This window comes from Sander lucioperca, chromosome 6 (genome assembly GCF_008315115.2).
Source record: "Sander lucioperca isolate FBNREF2018 chromosome 6, SLUC_FBN_1.2, whole genome shotgun sequence".
Lineage (NCBI taxonomy): Eukaryota > Metazoa > Chordata > Actinopteri > Perciformes > Percidae > Sander > Sander lucioperca.
In genome coordinates, this window is record NC_050178.1 from 28,042,808 (window position 1) to 28,062,807 (window position 20,000).

General features: G+C 44.7%; 2 protein-coding genes across 2 annotated transcripts in view; both read right to left on the reverse strand.

The window, feature by feature from the left end:
• The window catches only part of ddx27 (DEAD (Asp-Glu-Ala-Asp) box polypeptide 27), a 14,357-nt gene extending 831 nt beyond the window's left edge, over positions 1–13,526 (reverse strand). Inside the window, exons 1-18 of the mRNA XM_031317300.2 lie at positions 13,304–13,526; positions 12,269–12,415; positions 11,635–11,694; positions 11,378–11,558; positions 11,200–11,252; positions 11,033–11,119; positions 10,274–10,379; positions 9,073–9,246; positions 8,521–8,671; positions 8,315–8,414; positions 7,975–8,116; positions 6,714–6,867; positions 5,272–5,353; positions 4,887–5,064; positions 4,202–4,308; positions 3,654–3,750; positions 3,171–3,262; positions 2,768–2,888 (exon numbers count right to left, since the gene is read on the reverse strand). Of these exons, the coding sequence (XP_031173160.2) occupies positions 2,768–2,888; positions 3,171–3,262; positions 3,654–3,750; positions 4,202–4,308; positions 4,887–5,064; positions 5,272–5,353; positions 6,714–6,867; positions 7,975–8,116; positions 8,315–8,414; positions 8,521–8,671; positions 9,073–9,246; positions 10,274–10,379; positions 11,033–11,119; positions 11,200–11,252; positions 11,378–11,558; positions 11,635–11,694; positions 12,269–12,415; positions 13,304–13,387 (2,116 nt within the window). The 5' untranslated portion in view covers positions 13,388–13,526. The remainder of the gene's footprint in view (positions 1–2,767; positions 2,889–3,170; positions 3,263–3,653; positions 3,751–4,201; positions 4,309–4,886; positions 5,065–5,271; positions 5,354–6,713; positions 6,868–7,974; positions 8,117–8,314; positions 8,415–8,520; positions 8,672–9,072; positions 9,247–10,273; positions 10,380–11,032; positions 11,120–11,199; positions 11,253–11,377; positions 11,559–11,634; positions 11,695–12,268; positions 12,416–13,303) is intronic.
• Positions 1–20,000, reverse strand: part of LOC118495300 (nuclear factor 7, brain-like) — a 1,057,410-nt gene that overhangs the window by 223,311 nt on the left and 814,099 nt on the right. The window lies entirely within an intron of this gene.

The window sequence follows — 20,000 nt, forward strand, 5'->3', positions numbered from 1 at the left end:
TATCTGAGTAGTGATGTAGTACAGTGGACATAAAACACCCGTTAAAATGCCAGGTTTTTGTGATGTAAAAAAATGATAGATAAATCATGTCAGAACTTTTTCCACCTTTAAGGTGACCTATAACGTGAACAATTTAAAAAGAAACTGAAATCTTTAAGGGGGAAAAATAAAAAATAAAATAACAATAACCTGGTTGCATAAGTGTGCACACCCTTAAACTAATACTTTGTTGAAGCACCTTTTGATTTTACTAAAGCACTCAGTCTTTTTGGGTACGAGTCTATTAGCATAGCACATCTTGACGTGGCAACATTTGCCCACTCTTCTCTAAATCTGTCAGATTGCGAGGATATCTCCTGAGCACAGTTCTCTTCAGATCACACCCCAGACTCTGGTCTGGGCTCTGGCTGGGCCATTCCAAAACATTCATCATCTTCAGGTGAAGCCATGCTTTTGTGGATTTGGGCTTTCGGTCGTTGTCGTGCTGAAAGGTGAACTTCCTCTTCATCTTCAGCTTTCTAACGAAGGCCTGAAGGTTTTGTGCCAACATTTCCTGGTATTTGGAACTGTTCATAATTCCCTTCACTCTACTGAGGCCGGCTACACACTGGCTGCGTGGCGTGTCCGTTTTTATTAGGGCTCCCATGGTAACAGGTTAGAATTTGCACACTGCCTGCGTGACACGCACGTCTCAGAAAACGCGTGCATGATAGAAACGCCTATTTTTCACGACACGCCAGCGTGTTGGAAGCGTTTTTCTACAACATAGAATAGGAAAAGATGTTTATATGTCATATTGACATGAATACATTTAATAAATGACATGTTGATGTCTCTAGGTTTTGACATAAATGCAGATATAAATGTAATTTAGAAATATATAATAATTATTGATTTTCTAATATTGCACCTGTCAATACAGAAGGAAATATTCTGCAGCCTATTTAGCCGTCAATCCTGCCGATGTTGTCTTTGCTGTAATCAGATCAGTATATATTTATGTTTATGGGAAACATCCATGTGTCCAGACCAGGCTAGCAGCAGCAGCACCGCGTCAGACACCTTTCTGGTCATGGTCAAGACATAGAACACGCCACGCAGCTGACACGCCACGCTCACGCCACGCTATGCAGCTGACGCGCAACAGAAACGCCACGCAGCCAGTGTGTAGCCGGCGTAAGGTCCCGGTTCCAGCTGAAGAAAAGCAGACCCAAAGCTGCCACCACCATGCTTAACTGTGGGTATGGTGTTCTTCGGGTGATGGGTAGTTTTTGCGCCAAACATAGTACCTTTTGGAATTATGGCCAAAAAGTTCAACCTTGGAAAATTCCACAAGACATTATAACAGTGTGCCTACTACTTGATGCACATCCGAATAACACAGTATAAAACAGTAAATCTGCTGTTTGACATGTTCTGAAAAGAGAGGACAACACGGCCTACAGTAAAGAGAGGACAACACGGCCTACAGTAAAGAGAGGACAACACGGCCTACAGTAAAGAGAGGACAACACGGCCTACAGTAAAGAGAGGACAACACGGCCTACAGTAAAGAGAGGACAACACGGCCTACAGTAAAGAGAGGACAACACGGCCTACAGTAAAGAGAGGACAACACGGCCTACAGTAAAGAGAGGACAACACGGCCTACAGTAAAGAGACAACAAGGCCTACAGTAAAGAGAGGACAACACGGCCTACAGTAAAGAGACAACAAGGCCTACAGTAAAGAGAGGACAACACGGCCTACAGTAAAGAGAGGACAACACGGCCTACAGTAAAGAGAGGACAACACGGCCTACAGTAAAGAGAGGACAACACGGCCTACAGTAAAGAGAGGACAACACGGCCTACAGTAAAGAGAGGACAACACGGCCTACAGTAAAGAAGACAACACGGCCTACAGTAAAGAGGACAACACGGCCTACAGTAAAGAGAGGACAACACGGCCTACAGTAAAGAGAGGACAACACGGCCTACAGTAAAGAGGACAACACGGCCTACAGTAAAGAGGACAACACGGCCTACAGTAAAGAAGACAACACGGCCTACAGTAAAGAGGACAACACGGCCTACAGTAAAGAGAGGACAACACGGCCTACAGTAAAGAGAGGACAACACGGCCTACAGTAAAGAGTCTCCATGATAGGAGGAGGAGTTTGTGTTTGGTTATTCAGAACTTTCTCATCAGACCATAACAAATGTTCCCACATGCTTTTGGGAGACTTCATGTTTGTTTCTGCAAACTTCAGCTAGGCTTGGGTGGTTTTCTTTGTAAGAAAAGGCTTCCGTCTTGCCACCCTACCCCATAGCCCATTCATATGAAGAATACAGGAGATTGTTGTCACATGTAGCACACAGCCAGTACTGGCCAGAAATTCCTGCAGCTAGAAAATCCTACTAGAACAGTTGAACTTTATTTCAGTCCCTTTAAATGATGGCAGGTACTTCTATTTAACATGAGTTTGAATGCGATTGGTTAATTCTGAATACAGCCACATCCCCAATTATAAGAGGGTGTGCACACTTATGCAACCAGGCTATTGTAAGGTTTTTAATTTTTATTTCCCCCCTCGAAGATTTCAGTTTGTTTTTCAATTGAATTGGTCACATTAAACGTGGAAAAAGTCACAAAGACCTGACATTTTAACAGGGGGGTGTGGACTTTTTATGTCCACTGTATATCTGAGTACTTATGTAGTATATCTCAGTACTGATGTAGTATATCTGAGTACTGATGTAGTATATGTGTGTACAGTATTTCGGACCTTTGATCGGCGTCTCGTCCTCCGGCATGGCTCTCGCTCTCTTCGGGCGTCTCTCTCTTTTGGCCGCTCGCTCAGCAAACATCTGAGCCTTCAAGATCTCAAACTGAGAGCGCTCCTCAGACTGACAGACAGACAGACAGACATCATTACACTAAACCTGAATCAACAGCTCCAACACAAAAACATCTCTGATTCTTTCTAGTTTATTCTCTCCTCTGGGACAGTAAACTGAATATCTTTGAGCTGTGGATAAAACAAGACGTGAGGACTTTTATCTTTAACTGCTGCCTCAACCAAACTTCATAAAAATAACTGCACATTTATGAGCTGAACCCTTCAGTCACCTTCAGACCCAGCAGGTCATTACAGAGTGATTATTAGCTTATATTCTTCACTTCCTTACCGTCAGATCCTTCTTCTTGCCGTCTTTCAGGAACTTTTCTCTCTTCTTCTTCCCTCTCAGAGCGAGATCAAACTCCTGCAGAGCCTTTGACACTGACGGAGAGAAACAAGAGTTCAAATATGCAGTCGTAGTAAAGTTACAGAGGAGTTCAGTTAATTGATGAAAAGTCAGGGTCAACATGAAGAAAATCAAGTCGCCGCTTGCACCAAATGTTTGCTCTTGGGGGGGGATTGTTGTGTCTCTGTGAATGATAGAGTGTGGTCTAGACCTACTGGGGGGGGGTCTAGACCTACTCTATCTGTAAAGTGTCCTGAGATGACTCCTGTTATAGGATCTGATACTAGAAATAGAACTGAATTAAATAGAGGAGTTACATATGTTGCCACACCGGCCTCTCTACTGGTTTAAATTGTGTGTATCATTGTGTGTTTTTGTGTGTATCATTGTGTTTTTGTGTGTATCATTGTGTGTATTTGTACTCACCGCGGCTCTGTTTTCTCTCCTGCTGAGTCTGAAACCAAACTCGCTGTGAGTCAGAAGAGGAGGCGGAGCCATCGAGGCGCTTCTGAGCCACACTCAACTACACACACACACACACACACACACACACACACAGTCTGTTAACATGTCGTGTTTAAAAGACGCTAGTTAGCCTGCCATGCTAACAGATCATTTCAATGAGCAGCCTGAAATAGCAGCATGGATTTAACGGACCGCCAAAACAAACAATTCATCCGTTAGTCACAGATATTTGTAAAGCAAGATGGCTTTATCTCTACAGCACATTTCATCACCAAGGCGGTTCAAACGTGCTTTACATTACAGAGGGGTAAAACTATAAAAAAAACCTTTGTTAACAAGAATATAAAAACAGCTAAAATAGAAGAAGAAATGTTTAAAATTCAAACTCCTGGCTGTTTTGGAAGAAGGAAATAAGGAGTGTAACAGGTGAAGCAGCTTTAAAAGTGAGTGTTCGTTAAATGCTGTGTAGTAATTAGAGACTATGTTAGATGGGGTTAGCATCAGTGTACCTTGGCCTCGGACGCAGCCAGCTCTCTCTCCTCTCTCTCCAGCTTCATCACTGCTTCCACGTCTTTCTCCAGCTTCGTGATCAGATCTCTGAACTTCAGGATCACGTCTGAGAGACAGGAAACAGTCACTGCTGTTATCTGACGTTTATGGTCTCAATCGCTAGTTTCAAGTCTTCTTCAATACAGCATGATGTTCATTTAGTAAATGATACTCCCATTCATTTTAAAACAGACTGTCAATCAGGACAGAGGCTTAGCAATGCTAACCATGCCTGGGGACATTCAAATAGACCGCAACTTGTTTTTGGCGGTTGTCCGTGTTTTCATCTTAAACTCTGACCCTCTCACTTCAGCAACGTTCACTGGAACATGTTGGTAACTTGAGGGAACGTCTGCAGATGTTCTGTTCTGCTGTACGTGTGATGAATGTCTCCAGTACCCAGAGGTCTGTGTTTATCCACCGGTAAATCTCCCGTTGGATGACTCGCTTCAGAAGGGTTGAAAATCTGAAGCTTTCCCTCTTTAGTGTTTAGCTTAGCACGGCACCATGAAACCATAAACACAGACGTGTCATCCTCCCCAGCTCTGCCCTCTCATCCACATATGGATGGATATAGTAACACTTCTTGCTCCAAAAAAACCAAGATGGCGACAGCCAAAATGCAAAACTCAGTCTGTCTGTTACCTGGCGGCAGGACGCGAGCCTTCACGCTGCTCTTGGCTGACTTCACCACCTCCTTCAGCATCCTCCTCTCCGTCTCTCCAACCAGAGACACCGAACGCCCCGAGCGACCGGCTCTTGCCGTACGGCCCACACGATGGACGTAGTGCTTCACTGTGGACGGCATGGTGAAGTTTATCACCTGAGACACAGACAGGGAGGGAGAGACAGAGAGAGAGAGAGAGAGAGAAACACAGACAGGGAGGGAGAGAGAGACAGACAAACAGTAAATCCACAGTAATTTAATTTATTGTAAAGTAACTACAAAGATACCTAAAGGAACTAAAGTAAAGGGTGAAGAACTAAAGTAAACTGTGAAGAACTACAGTAAACTGGGAGGAACTCTCACCGTTTTGACTCCATCGATGTCCAGACCTCTGGCCGCTACGTCTGTCGCCACCAAGATATCAATCTGATCGTCCTTAAAACGCCTGAGAACATAGAGAACAACGAGGGTAAATACATATTACACATATTAGTTATTGTCTCTGGTTCTGCGTACCTGAGGTTCTCCAGTCTCTGGTTCTGTGTACTGAGGTTCTCCAGTCTCTGGTTCTGTGTGTGTGTGCCTGAGGTTCTCTAGTCTCTGGTACTGTGTGTGTGCCTGAGGTTCTCTAGTCTCTGGTACTGTGTGTGTGCCTGAGGTTCTCTAGTCTCTGGTTCTGCATGTGTACCTGAGGTTCTCCAGTCTCTGGTTCTGTGTACCTGATTTTCTCCAGTCTCTGGTTCTCTGTGTGTATCTGATGTTCTCCAATCTATGGTTCTGTGTACTGAGGTTCTCCAGTCTCTGGTTCTGTGTGTGTGCCTGAGGTTCTCTAGTCTCTGGTACTGTGTGTGTGCATGAGGTTCTCCAGTCTCTGGTTCTGCGTGTGTACCTGAGGTTCTCCAGTCTCTGGTTCTGTGTACCTGATTTTCTCCAGTCTCTGGTTCTCTGTGTGTATCTGATGTTCTCCAGTCTATGGTTCTGTGTGTGTGTACCTGAGGCTCTCTAGTCACTAGTTCTGTGTGTGTACCTAAGGTTCTCCAGTCTCTGGTTCTGTGTACTGAGGTTCTCCAGTCTCTGTTTCTGTGTGCCTGAAGTTCTCCAGTCTTTGGTTCTGTGTACCTGAGGTTTTCCAGTCTCTGGTTCTGTGTGTGTGTACCTGAGGTTCTCCAGTCTCTGGTTCTGTGTACCTGAGGTTCTCCAGTCTCTGGTTCTGTGTGCCTGATGTTCTCCAGTCGTTGGTTCTGTGTACCTGAGGTTTCCCAGTACCTGGTTCTGTGTGTGTGTACCTGAGGTTCTCCAGTCTATGGTTCTGTGTTCCTGAGGTTCTCCAGTACCTGGTTCTGTGTGTGTGTGTGTGTGTGTGTGTGTGTGTGTGTGTGTGTGTGTGTGTGTGTGTGTGTGTGTGTGTGCCTGATGTTCTCCAGTCTTTGGTTCTGTGTACCTGAGGTTCTCCAGTCTCTGGTTCTGTGTGTGTGTGTGTGTGTGTGTGTGTGTGTGTGTGTGTGTGTGTGTGTGTGTACCTTGAGGTTCTCCAGTCTCTGGTTCTTTGTGTGTGTGTACCTGAGGTTCTCCAGTCTCTGGTTCTTTGTGTGTGTGTACCTGATGTTCTCCAGTCTCTGGTTCTGTGTACCTGAGGTTCTCCAGTCTCTGGTTCTTTGTGTGTGTGTACCTGATGTTCTCCAGTCTCTGGTTATGTGTACCTGAGGTTCTCCAGTCACTGGTTCTGTGTGTGTGTACCTGAGGTTCTCCAGTCTCTGGTTCTGTGTACCTGAGGTTCTCCAGTCACTGGTTCTGTGTGTGTGTACCTGAGGTTTTCCAGTCTCTGGTTCTGGCTCAGTTCTCCGTGCAGTTCTCCGACCTTCAGCCCCAGCAGTCCCAGCAGGATGTGCAGTCTGTGAGCCTGTTTCCTCGTCTGAGTGAAACACATCACGTGATCCTGAAAGGTCCGTGTCAGCAGCGCTAGAACACACGACAGTTAGTGTTCGGGGGGGGGGAGCCTTTAGCAACATCATTAGGACTGTTATGGTACATGTATCCGTCCTGAACCGTTTCGGTACAGTGTGTGACCCAAACACAAAAAGTCTGTATCATATAATAATGTTTTAAACACACACTTAATGTTTTACACACACCCGTCTGTAATGACTGAAACCCTGACCAAGGTACGATATGCAGTGCTTTCCTCAAAAACAAAGTATAGATTAGAGCTGTAACTGTAACGGTACGTGTATTCTTCCCGCACCGTTTTGGTTCAGGACATTCTGTTCGCCCTGTGACCCAAACACGTCAACAAAGTCTGTTTATCTCGACTACTTGCACACACGGAACAGAAATTCTGTAGTGGGAGTTTTACTCTGAAACTAGTTGTTGTGTATCAGCTGTAGCATGATGCTAGTTAGCTTAGCCCAGTTAGACGCGTTAGGGCCCTGACACACCAACCAGACGGGCCAACCGTCGGCAGTAAAGCCAGTCGGACTGATCAGTCGGGCCCCCGAGGTCCAAAAAATGCCTCAGAACACACTGAGGCGACGCCGACTTGAGCGTACGCTCTGAGCGTGCCCTGACTGCCCTGTCTCTGACTGAACATGTCGGGTCTGCCAAAATGAATGCCGACGGCTCCTCGGACGGCCGATGGCATGGGACACACCAAACAGACTCGAGTCACCGACCTCGGCAGACGGTCCGATGGCCAATTATTGGGCTAGTGTGTCTTCTCTCTTAGTCGAGTTCAATAGACAACACTGTGTTTCAAACTGTCTGCTGACATTGTTCAGCTGAAGTTGAGTCCGTCTGTGGAAACACTTTAAACATTTAATTTATGACGGCATTCCTCGAATGTGTCGATTAGAACGAAACAAAAACTGACTGGAAGGTGAGTCCTTCTCCCCATAGACCAGACAAAGTACTAATGCTATAGTATATCACACACAGACAAAGTAATAACTAGTGCAGTATTCTCAGTAATACTACATATTAGAACTGCAGTTTTCTCAGTAATACTACATGATTAGAACTGCAGTATTCTCAGTACTACTACATGATTATTATAGTATTATAAGTACCTACCAGCCACCACAGCCTCTCTGTCTCCTTCTCGGTTCTGTCGGATTCTGACGAACTCTTGTCTCAGAAACGGAGCGACGTCAGTGTTGCTGTTAACGAAGATCCTGACTGGCTGCTTCAACGACACGGCCGCCAGTTCCTTCACCTGGAGACACAGGTCACATGACATAGTGAAACAGCTGGAGACACAGGTCACATGACCCACTGAAACAGCTGGAGACACAGGTCACATGACATACTGAAACAGCTGGAGACACAGGTCACATGACCCACTGAAACAGCTGGAGACACAGGTCACATGACATACTGAAACAGCTGGAGACACAGGTCACATGACACTCACCTCCTCAGTCATGGTGGCAGAGAACAACATGGTCTGTCTGTTGTAGGAACACAACCGGATGATCTCCTTCATCTGCTCCTCAAAGTACTCGTCCAGCATCCTGACACACACACACACACACATACACAAACAATAAAACGCTGAGTCATGGTTTCAGACGGAGTTTACCGGTGCCGACGTGTTTCTCTGTGGCTGCAGGCGCTTACCGGTCGGCCTCGTCCAGGATCAGGATCTCAATGTGACTCAGCTCAAAGCTCGGCGTGTTGTGAAGGTGATCAATCAGCCGACCCGGTGTAGCTACCAGAACATCTGGTCCCGCCCTCAACGCAGCCTCCTGAGACTTCAGGTCCAACCCGCCTAGACACAAACACACACGTTAGTCTAGGACCAGGATGTTAGTCTAGGACCAGACCAGAGTCCAGTCCGAAGATACTCCCACAGGCGGACATCTACACAGACTGTCCACAGGCCAGAATCTCGGACTAGTCGCAACTACAACGATTATCTTCACTGTGGATTAATGTGTGGGTTATGTTCTGGCTGAATGGATCAGTTGTTTGGTCTCTAAAATGTGGATCAGTGTTTCCCAAAGCCCAAGATGATGTCATCAAATGTCTTGTTCCGTCCACAACTCAAAGATATTTGTGTTTACTGTCCCAGAGGAGAGAAGACACTAGAACATATTCACATTTAACAAGCTGACATTTTTTACATAAAAACGAGTGGGTCAGTAAACGGGAAACAGGAAGGGTTCGTACCGACAGCCAGGCAGGTGGTGATGGAGGTGAACTGGGCCAGCTGGCGGGCCACAGAGTGAACCTGGATCCCCAACTCTCTGGTGGGAACCAGGATCAGAACCCGGGTCACCTGGGTGGTCCGGGGCTTATAAACCAAACGCTCCAACACCGGCAGCATGAACGCTGCAGTCTTCCCTGAAGAAGAAAGATTTTATTATTTATTATATATATATAAATAATAAGATATATATTATAAATATTTTATCTGGTTCAGATAGGGCGGCAGGATTAAAGGGAAATATGTGATAACATTGTTTAATATCTTGATACCGATATAACTTGTGATAAATAAACAGATATTAAAGAGTTCTGCTGCTTTCAGTGTTCTGATTAAATACAACAAACTTGTTGAGTTTAAAACTAACGACAGGAAATCATTTCTAACTCTCTGGGGTATTGCCTTAACTCGAATATATTCTTTTTTTCAGAAGGTTACCTGTAACCCCCTAACCTAACCTGTCCTAGTAGCAGGAATAATATATTCTTTTTTTTCAGAGGGTTACCTGTAACCCCCTAACCTAACCCTAACCTAACCCAGAGGGTTACCTGTAACCCCCTAACCTAACCTAACCCAGAGGGTTACCTGTAACCCCCTAACCTAACCTGTCCTAGTAGCAGGAATAATATATTCTTTTTTTTCAGAGGGTTACCTGTAACCCCCTAACCTAACCCAGAGGGTTACCTGTAACCCCCTAACCTAACCTAACCCAGAGGGTTACCTGTAACCCCCTAACCTAACCTGTCCTAGTAGCAGGAATAATATATTCTTTTTTTTCCAGAGGGTTACCTGTAACCCCCTAACCTAACCCTAACCTAACCCAGAGGGTTACCTGTAACCCCCTAACCTAACCCTAACCTAACCCAGAGGGTTACCTGTAACCCCCTAACCTAACCTAACCCAGAGGGTTACCTGTAACCCCCTAACCTAACCTGTCCTAGTAGCAGGAATAATATATTCTTTTTTTTCAGAGGGTTACCTGTAACCCCCTAACCTAACCCTAACCTAACCCAGAGGGTTACCTGTAACCCCCTAACCTAACCTGTTCTAGTAGCAGGAATAATATATTCTTTTTTTTTTTTTTTTCAGAGGGTTACCTGTAACCCCCTAACCTAACCTGTCCTAGTAGCAGGAATAATATATTCTGTTTTTCCAGAGTGTTACCTGTCCCAGTAGCAGCGCAGGCGCACAGGTCTCGGCCCAGCAGGCCGACAGGAACACATGCCTTCTGGATCGGAGTCGGCAGCTTGAAGCCCAGAGCAGTGATGGCCTAACAGGAAGTTAACACAGACAACATGAAGTTAACACAGACTCGATACACGTTTTGGCTAACGATTTATTAGCCTGTAAATCCAGACCCAAATCCGAAAGATTAAGGGCCTGGCACTGAGTAATGAAAATGGCCCAACTCGAAGGGCGGCACCAAGCATGCATTTGAAAATTTCACTGCACGCAATTGGATAACACTAGGACCAATCACAACAATACATGGGGTGAACTCTGGATTTCCAGGGTAACGTTTTATCAGAATATCTGTTTAAATATAAATTATGTTGTAATATTTCCAGCTAAGGTGTCTAACTAAAGTGTAACTTCTTACCTTTCTAACAGAATATCATTTTAAGGAAGCTAACAGCCCCGAATGTAAAGTTAAACCAAGCCTTCTTCCTGCTTTCTCTCAGCAAACTCACTTTCAGAGACTAATTACACGTGGAAATGTTCAGGTACATGTATTAAAACTCACACACTGTTTCCTACAGGAGGGTAAATTCATTCTTTTTGCACTTCGGGGGCGATCGTTCAGAAAAAGCACCGTGAAAAGACCGGAAACTGCATCTGACCGGATGTGTCCGAACATAAACTCAGTTTCGTTATGAACAACAACAATATATATATAAATATATATAAAGAGTCAGAGGTCACCTTGAGCAGCGGGCGGGACAGGTTCATGTCGTCAAAGGTCAGCTGATCATCGAACTGAGACGCGTCGGCGTAGAACGAGTCCGGAGCCTGAAAACATACACAGCCGTTACCATGGTGACCCAGCGCACACACAGCCATTACCACGGTGACCAGGTACTCTTCCTCACCTCCTCTCCTCCCTTCCTCTTCCTCCCGCGTCGTTCTTTGTCTCTCAGCGTGTCTGAATTAGGATTAATGCAGTTGGTTATGTTGGCTGAATTATATCAGGATGACATTATTATTATTATTATTATTATTATTATTATTATTATTATTATTATTATATATTATTATTAGCCTCTGCACCTGATTTGGTCAGAATCTCTTCATCATCTGAATCAAACTCGTCTTCATCATCATCCTCCTGCTCGTCGTCGTCATCATCATCATCATCATCTCCCTCTCCTGCCGCCGGCTTCACATCCTCCTCCTCCTGGTTCTCCAGGTTCTCCTGGTTGCCCTCAGCAGAACCCTCAGCACATCTCTCCTGCCGATCAGAACTTATTAAACACAGGAAATAGGAACCTGAGCAGACAGGAAGTAGAATGTTACAGCGGCCTCACCTCGGCTTTCCTCTTCTTCCTGATCTTCTCGATCTTCTGATCCAGAGTCGTCGCCGTCCTCTGAAAACACACAAACAGTTGTAGTTTAGGGTACCACCCAAACACACGTTTATTATTGATGATGATATATGATTATTATTTTTGTCACGCCCTCAATCTCTGCTTCCTTTGGGCGGGGCTCCAGTGCATATTTTACCTCACCTGTTCATGTCTGAACACCTGTGAATGTCACCTAGTTGTCCCGTCTCTGCCTTAACATGGTCATCTCTATGACAACTTGTAAAACAACGTTTGTTTCCAGAAGAAACGTAGCTGCAGGTAACTGCTCTGCACCACGGCAACACGGAGAACTGACAACTTTGAGTTGTATTCAAGCGGAGTGCGCGACAACGTCTGCGCCCTTTCAAATTGTTTGATGTGCACGAAAAGCTCTTCGCCACCCTAGCAGACACGTTTTGATGTCATTTTTTTTGTCGTGCTGTCTGTAAGTTCACTAATCTACAATAAACCTTTCTGTGGGAAATGTGCTACAAATCCTCTGAGTCCCGTTTTAAGCGTTTAAAATGAGAACTGGAGGCTCCAACACAACTGTACCGACACAGAGGGGGTTCTGTAAGGTTCTGTAAGGTGGTACCTTGTTCTTGAGCTGCTTCATGACGTCGGCCATCACCCAGTCGTCATTGGTCGGTCCGTCTCTCTCTCCAAAATCAAAGTCAGCGTTGAAGTCCTTCGCCCCGCGACTCCCCAACTTCTTCTTCCTGTTCAGGACGATCGGCTCGTCCTGAAACACACACACACACACACACACACACACACACACACACACACACACACACACACACACAGAGACACACACAGAGAGAGACACACACACACACACACACACACACAGACACGCACACAAACAGAGACACACACAGAGACAGACACACAAACACACAGAGACACAGAGAGAGAGAGAGACACACACACAGACAGAGAGACAGACACACACACACACAGACAGAGAGACAGACACACACACACACACATACACACACACACACACACACAGAGAGAGACACACACACACACACACACACACAGAGAGAGAGAGACACACACACACAGCTGAATATACAGAACCCCCTCTCTCTGCATACTTTTTGTTTGTATGTAAAAAAAAGTTGTGCGACAGATTAGTGTCAAATAAAACTATTTAAATACTTTTATAAAAATCTGAATCATATTTAAATAATGTGTTTACAGTTGGATCACTGACCTCAGCAGATAAACTTGTTATTGATCCGAGGGTGTGACTCAATATCATAAAATGTAAAGTTCTATTTATCTTATATCTTGTAATTTGGTTGGGTAAGTTAATACTCCTAAAGCTAAACGTGTCAACAGATTTTCATTTTATCATATCAGGGATATTATCATTTTAATATCAATTTAATCCCTGCCTGTCTTTATAACTGTATGGATCAGACAGCGGTGAATCTGCTGTTTTCCTGCCCGGCTCTGGTTCCTCTGCAGCCGCCTGGCAGAGCCGTTTCTCCGGGGGAGAATTGCGGCCGTGTGGCCGGGCTCCGGAGCAGTTTCTCCGGGGGAGAGTTGCGGCCGTGTGGCCGGGCTCCGGAGCCGTTTCTCCGGGGAGAGTTGCGGCCGTGTGACAGGGCTGACTCACCTCCTGTTCGGACTCGGTGTCGGGTTCCTCCGGACTCTGGTCCTCGTCCCGGAGGGTCCCGATCAGACCCAGCTGCTGCAACATCGCGGACTGCTTCTAAACGGGTCTAAACGGGTTCTGGTTCTGTTTATTTCTCTGGCGTTTTCTCTCCACACAAACACACGTGTGTTGACGGAAACAGGAAGTGTTAGCGGTGTGTTTCCGGTTCACGGAGCTTGTTATCCGCGGAAGGTTCAGCCCGCCGCCTGCTGTTCGGAGGTAGAATCATAGCTGAGGGTTAGGGTATTATATATAGACTATAGGTTAGGTATTTATAATAGAATCACAGCTGACAGGTATTTATAATAGAATCACAGCTGACAGGTATTTATAAGAGAATCACAGCTGACAGGTATTTATAAGAGAATCACAGCTGATAGGTATTTATAATAGAATCAGAGCTGATAGGTATTTATAATAGTTATAACAGGTATTTATAATAGAATCAGAGCTGACAGGTATTTATAATAGAATCACAGCTGACAGATATGTATAATAGGTATAACAGGTATTTATAATAGAATCACAGCTGACAGATATGTATAATAGGTATAACAGGTATTTATAATAGATTACAGCTGACAGGTATTTATAATAGGTATAACAGGTATTTATAATAGAATCACAGCTGAGGACAGGTATTTATAATAGGTATAACAGGTATTTATAATAGAATCACAGCTGACAGGTATTTATAATAGGTATAACAGGTATTTATAATAGAATCAGAGCTGACAGGTATTTATAATAGAATCACAGCTGAGGACAGGTATTTATAATAGGTATAACAGGTATTTATAAGAGAATCACAGCTGAGGACAGGTATTTATAATAGAATCACAGCTGAGGACAGGTATTTATAATAGGTATAACAGGTATTTATAATAGAATCACAGCTGACAGGTATTTATAATAGGTATAACAGGTATTTATAATAGAATCACAGCTGACAGGTATTTATAATAGGTATAGCAGGTATTTATAATAGAATCAGAGCTGACAGGTATTTATAATAGAATCACAGCTGAGGACAGGTATTTATAATAGGTATAACAGGTATTTATAAGAGAATCACAGCTGAGGACAGGTATTTATAATAGAATCACAGTTGAGGACAGGTATTTATAATAGGTATAACAGGTATTTATAATAGAATCACAGTTGAGGACAGGTATTTATAATAGGTATAACAGGTATTTATAATAGAATCACAGTTGAGGACAGGTATTTATAATAGGTATAACAGGTATTTATAATAGAATCACAGCTGACAGGTATTTATAATAGAATCACAGCTGACAAGTATTTATAATAGGTATAACAGGTATTTCTAATAGAATCACAGCTGAGGACAGGTATTTATAATAGGTATAACAGGTATTTATAATAGATTACAGCTGACAGGTATTTATAATAGGTATAACAGGTATTTATAATAGAATCACAGCTGACAGGTATTTATAATAGAATCACAGCTGACAAGTATTTATAATAGGTATAACAGGTATTTCTAATAGAATCACAGCTGAGGACAGGTATTTATAATAGGTATAACAGGTATTTATAATAGAATCACAGCTGACAGGTATTTGTCATAGGTATAACAGATATTTATAATAGAATCACAGCTGACAGGTATTTATAATAGATATAACAGGTATTCATAATAGATTACAGCTGACAGGTATTTCTAATAGAATCACAGCTGAGGACAGGTATTTATAATAGGTATAACAGGTATTTATAATAGAATCACCACATATATCCAGTAAAAAGGCATTAGAGAGATTGAGACTTGATAAGAAATAGTATGTCAATTTCTGTAGACTAGAAGAAGAAAGAATTTGTTTTCGTCTCTTTATGTTTACATCACTTTGGCACTAATTTTCAGAACCTTCACATTTTTCAAAACTCTAGACACAAAACTCACAACCAATGGTCAAAATGCAAAACTCTAACACTTTTTTCAATTGTTTGGATACAATACACATAAACCAAAGATCATTTGTTCATTTAAGAAAGATCACCTGTTCAATATGACACAACTTAACATCAAAGTACTACTATTTCAAAAAGCAATTCACACATTACATTTCAGATGATTGTCTATTCATTTCATTACAATGATCTAACTATCAATTGATACAACTACTCAAAATGATAAGTAACTGTTGCATTACTCTTAATGCATAGTTGTATGGAGACAAACAATATTCCATTTTTAGATCATGAAAGTTTCAAGATAAAGAGATTCATTGTCACCAATTAGCGTGGAGCATGAACCAATTAGACTACATTATCTATAGATGTATTATTTCATCATCATTCTTTACTGTAATGTACTACTGTTTATCAGACACTGTTTCTATGGTCCCATGTACCACCTTTAAGATTATTTACTGTATTGACAGTACTGCACTGTATGGATGCAGGCCCTTAGAATTGTTTGTCCAATTCTGCCAACTCGTTACTGATGATTGAGATATATAATTTATACATACTTTATATATAAAGTACTGTATATATCAGATCATATCAGACTGGGGTTGTACTGGGCAGCTTCCAGGTATGATTGTGATCAGATCAGACTGTGGTAGTACTGGGCAGCTTCCAGGTAAGAATGTGATCAGTTCAGCCTGTGGTTGTACTGGGCCGCTTCCAGGTATGAATGTGATCAGATCAGACTGTGGTTGTACTGGGCAGCTTCCAGGTATGAATGTGATCAGATCAGACTGTGGCAGTACTGGGCAGCTTCTAGGTATGAATGTGATCAGATCAGCCTGTGGTAGTACTGGGCAGCTTCCAGGTATGAATCAGAATCAGAATCAGAAAGGGCTTTATTGCCAAGTACGTTGCACATACGAGGAATTTGTCATGGTGTTGTTGGAGCATGTCACACATACAAATATAAGAAGGATAAAAAGAATATAAACAATATAAGTATAAACATATACACACAGTATGTATTAACAACGATAAAATAAATTTAAATAAATAGTAAAATAAGTTAAACAGTAGTAAAAAGGAACGCTACAGCAGAGTAGGTACAGTGGCATGAGGAGCCAGAGGTGGGGTGTGGAGAGAGTCAGGATGGATTCCGGGCCTTGTTTAGAAGGCTAGTGGCGGAGGGGAAAAAACTGTTTATGTGGCGTGAGGTTTTGGTCCTGATGGACCTCAGCCTCCTGCTAGAGGGGAGTGGCTCAAAGAGCTTGTGTCCGGGGTGGGAGGGGTCAGCCACAATCTTTCCAGCACGCTTCAGAGTCCTGGTGGCGTATAGGTCCTGGAGCGGCGGCAGATTGCAGCCAATCACCTTCTCAGCTGACCGAATGACGCTGCAGCCTGCCCTTGTCCTTGGCAGTGGCAGCAGCGTACCAGATGGTGATGGAGGATGGACTCAATGATGGCTGTGTAGAAGTGCACCATCATTGTCTTTGGCAGGTTGAATTTCTTCAGCTGCCGCAGGAAGTACATCCTCTGTTGTGCTTTCTTCACGAGGGAGCTGATGTTCAGCTCCCACTTGAGGTCCTGGGAGATGGTAGTTCCCAGGAAGCGGAAAGACTCCACAGTGTCAATTGTGGAGCCACAGAGGGTGATGGGGGCAGGTGGGGCTGGGATCTTTCTGAAGTCCACAACCATCTCCACTGTCTTTAGAGCGTTGAGCTCTAGGTTGTTTTGCTTGCACCAGGTCACCAGGTGGTCAGCCTCCCACCTGTAGGCGGACTCGTCTCCATCAGAGATGAGTCCGATGAGGGAGGTGTCGTCCGCAAACTTCAGAAGCTTGACGGACTGGTGACTGGAGGTGCAGCTGTTGGTGTACAGGGAGAAGAGCAGAGGAGAAAGAACGCAGCCCTGGGGGGATCCGGTGCTGATGGTCTGTGAGTCGGAGACGTGTTTCCCCAGCTTCACATGCTGCTTCCTGTCAGACAGGAAGTCAGTGATCCACCTGCAGGTGGAGTCAGGCACACCAAGCTGGAAGAGTTTCTCCTGAAGCAGAGCCGGGATGATGGTATTGAAGGCAGAGCTGAAGTCCACAAACAGGATCCTGGCGTAGGTTCCTGCGGAGTCCAGGTGCCGGAGGATGTAGTGGAGGGCCAAATTGACTGCATCATCTACAGACCTATTGGCTCTGTAGGCAAACTGCAGGGGGTCCAGGAGGGGGTCGGTGATGGCTTTGAGGTGTGAAAGCACAAGGCGCTCAAAGGACTTCATAACCACAGAGGTCAGGGCGACGGGTCTGAAGTCATTAAGTCCTGTGGTCCTTGGCTTCTTGGGGACAGGGATTATGGTTGAGGTTTTGAAGCAGGCTGGCACGTGACATGTCTCCAGTGAGGTGTTAAAAATGTCTGTGAACACTGGAGACAGCTGGTCAGCGCAGTGCTTCAAGCTGGATGGGGAGACAGCATCCGGTCCAGCAGCTTTCCTGGGATTCTGTCTCCTAAAGAGTCTGTTGACGTCCCTCTCGTGAATGGAAAGAGTCGTCACTGAGGTGGGAGGGGGGGTGGAGGTGGAGGGGACCTTTAAGGAGGGCATTGGTGGGGGGGCCCAGGGCCCTGCTGAGGTGGGCGAGGTGGAGGTGATGCACAGTGGCTGTAGCTGTAGGGAGGTGTCGTGGGGCATGGTGTCAGGACTGTCCTTTTGTCTTTCAAATCGACAGTAGAACTCGTTCAGGTCGTTGGCTAGGTGTCGGTCATTGAAGGAGTGGGGGGTTTTAGGCTTGTAGTTGGTGATCTGCCTAAGTCCTTTCCAGACAGTCGCAGAGTCGTTAGCTGAGAACTGGCATTGGAGCTTCTCAGAGTACCGATGTTTAGCCTCCTTCACTGCCTTGCTAAATTTGTACTTTGACTCTTTAAATCTGTCTTTGTCCCCACTCCTGAACGAGTCTTCCTTAGCCAGCCTTAACCTTCTGAGTTTGGCTGTGAACCAGGGTTTGTCATTGTTGTAACTCACCCTGGTGCTTGATGGAACACAGCAGTCCTCACAGAAGCTGATGTATGACGTCACAGCCTCTGTGTACTCATCCAGACTGTTGGTAGCAGTCCTGAACACATCCCAGTCAGTAGAATCCAAACACGACTGGAGATCCTCCACAGCCTCACTGGTCCACTTCCTTGATGTCCTCGCTACAGGTTTGCAGAGCTTTAGTTTCTGCCTGTAGGCAGGGATCAGGTGAACCATGATGTGGTCAGAGTGACCAAGTGCAGCACGGGGGACGGCGTGATAAGCATCCCTGACTGTGGTGTAACAGTGATCCAGAATGTTCTCCTCTCTGGTCGGGCATTTAATATGTTGTCTATATTTAGGGAGTTCATGAGTGAGGTTCCCTTTATTAAAGTCACCAAGGACAATAACTAGGGAGTCCGGGTTGGTCCGCTCCACACACAGTATCTGGTCGGCAAGCATGCGCTGCGTGTCCTGCACGTTGGCCTGTGGTGAGATGTAAACACCGACCAGAATGAATGAATGGAACTCACAGGTGAATAAAAAGGCTTACAGTTTATGATGAAATACTCCAGGTCAGGAGAACAATGCTGCTAGATCACTGTCACGTCGTTGCACCAACCGCTGTTGATGTAGAAACAGATTCCTCCACCTTTAGTTTTGCCGGAGAGGTCCGTGTCTCTGTCTGCTTTGAAAAGCTGGAAGCCTGCCAGCTGCAGAGCCACGTCTCCGTGAAGCACAAAACAGCAGATGAAGAAAAGTCCCTGTTTCCCCCCAACAGCAGTTGTAATTCCTCCACTTTGTTGGGCAGAGAGTGCACGTTAGAGAGGAATATTCCAGGTAACGGTGTGCGTGATCCTCGCTGGCGGAGACGCACCAGCGCACCGGCCCGTTTTCCTCTCCTCCGGCGTTTCGCTGCGTGAGCAAAGGTGAGCGCACCTTTGACCAGAATGTCCACAATTTCCAGTGAAGGGAGAAGAAAAGTGGGAAATAAGTCTGATGGTGTTGTTCCCCTGAAGTTCACGAGCTCTTCACTTGTGAATGAGATACGGGTACCATCGCAAGAAGCAAAGTTAAAACACAAATCAAAACAAAACAGAGCGCTCCAACACACTGTGTCACCATTCTGCGGCGCCATCTTGGTACTCTTATGTGATCAGATCAGACTGTGGTAGTACTGGGCAGCTTCCAGTATGAATGTGATCAGATCAGACTGTGATAGTACTGGGCAGCTTCCAGGTATGAATGTGATCAGACCAGACTGTGGTAGTACTGGGCAGCTTCTAGGTATGAATGTGATCAGATCAGACTGTGGTAGTACTGGGCAGCTTCCAGGTATGAATGTGATCAGACCAGACTGTGGTTGTACTGGGCAGCTTCCAGGTATGAATGTGATCAGATCAGCCCGTGGTAGTACTGGGCAGCTTCTAGGTATGAATGTGATCAGATCAGCCTGTGGTAGTACTGGGAAGCTTCTAGGTATGAATGTGATCAGATCAGACTGTGGTAGTACTGGGCAGCTTCCAGGTATGAATGTGATCAGTTCAGACTGTGGTTGTACTGGGCAGCTTCCAGGTATGAATGTGATCAGATCAGACTGTGGTTGTACTGGGCAGCTTCCAGGTATGAATGTTGAACTGTGTGAATGAGAATCTGTTCTCAATAGACTTACCTGGATACTGTAAATAAAGGTTAAATACAGTAAATAAATAAATATATA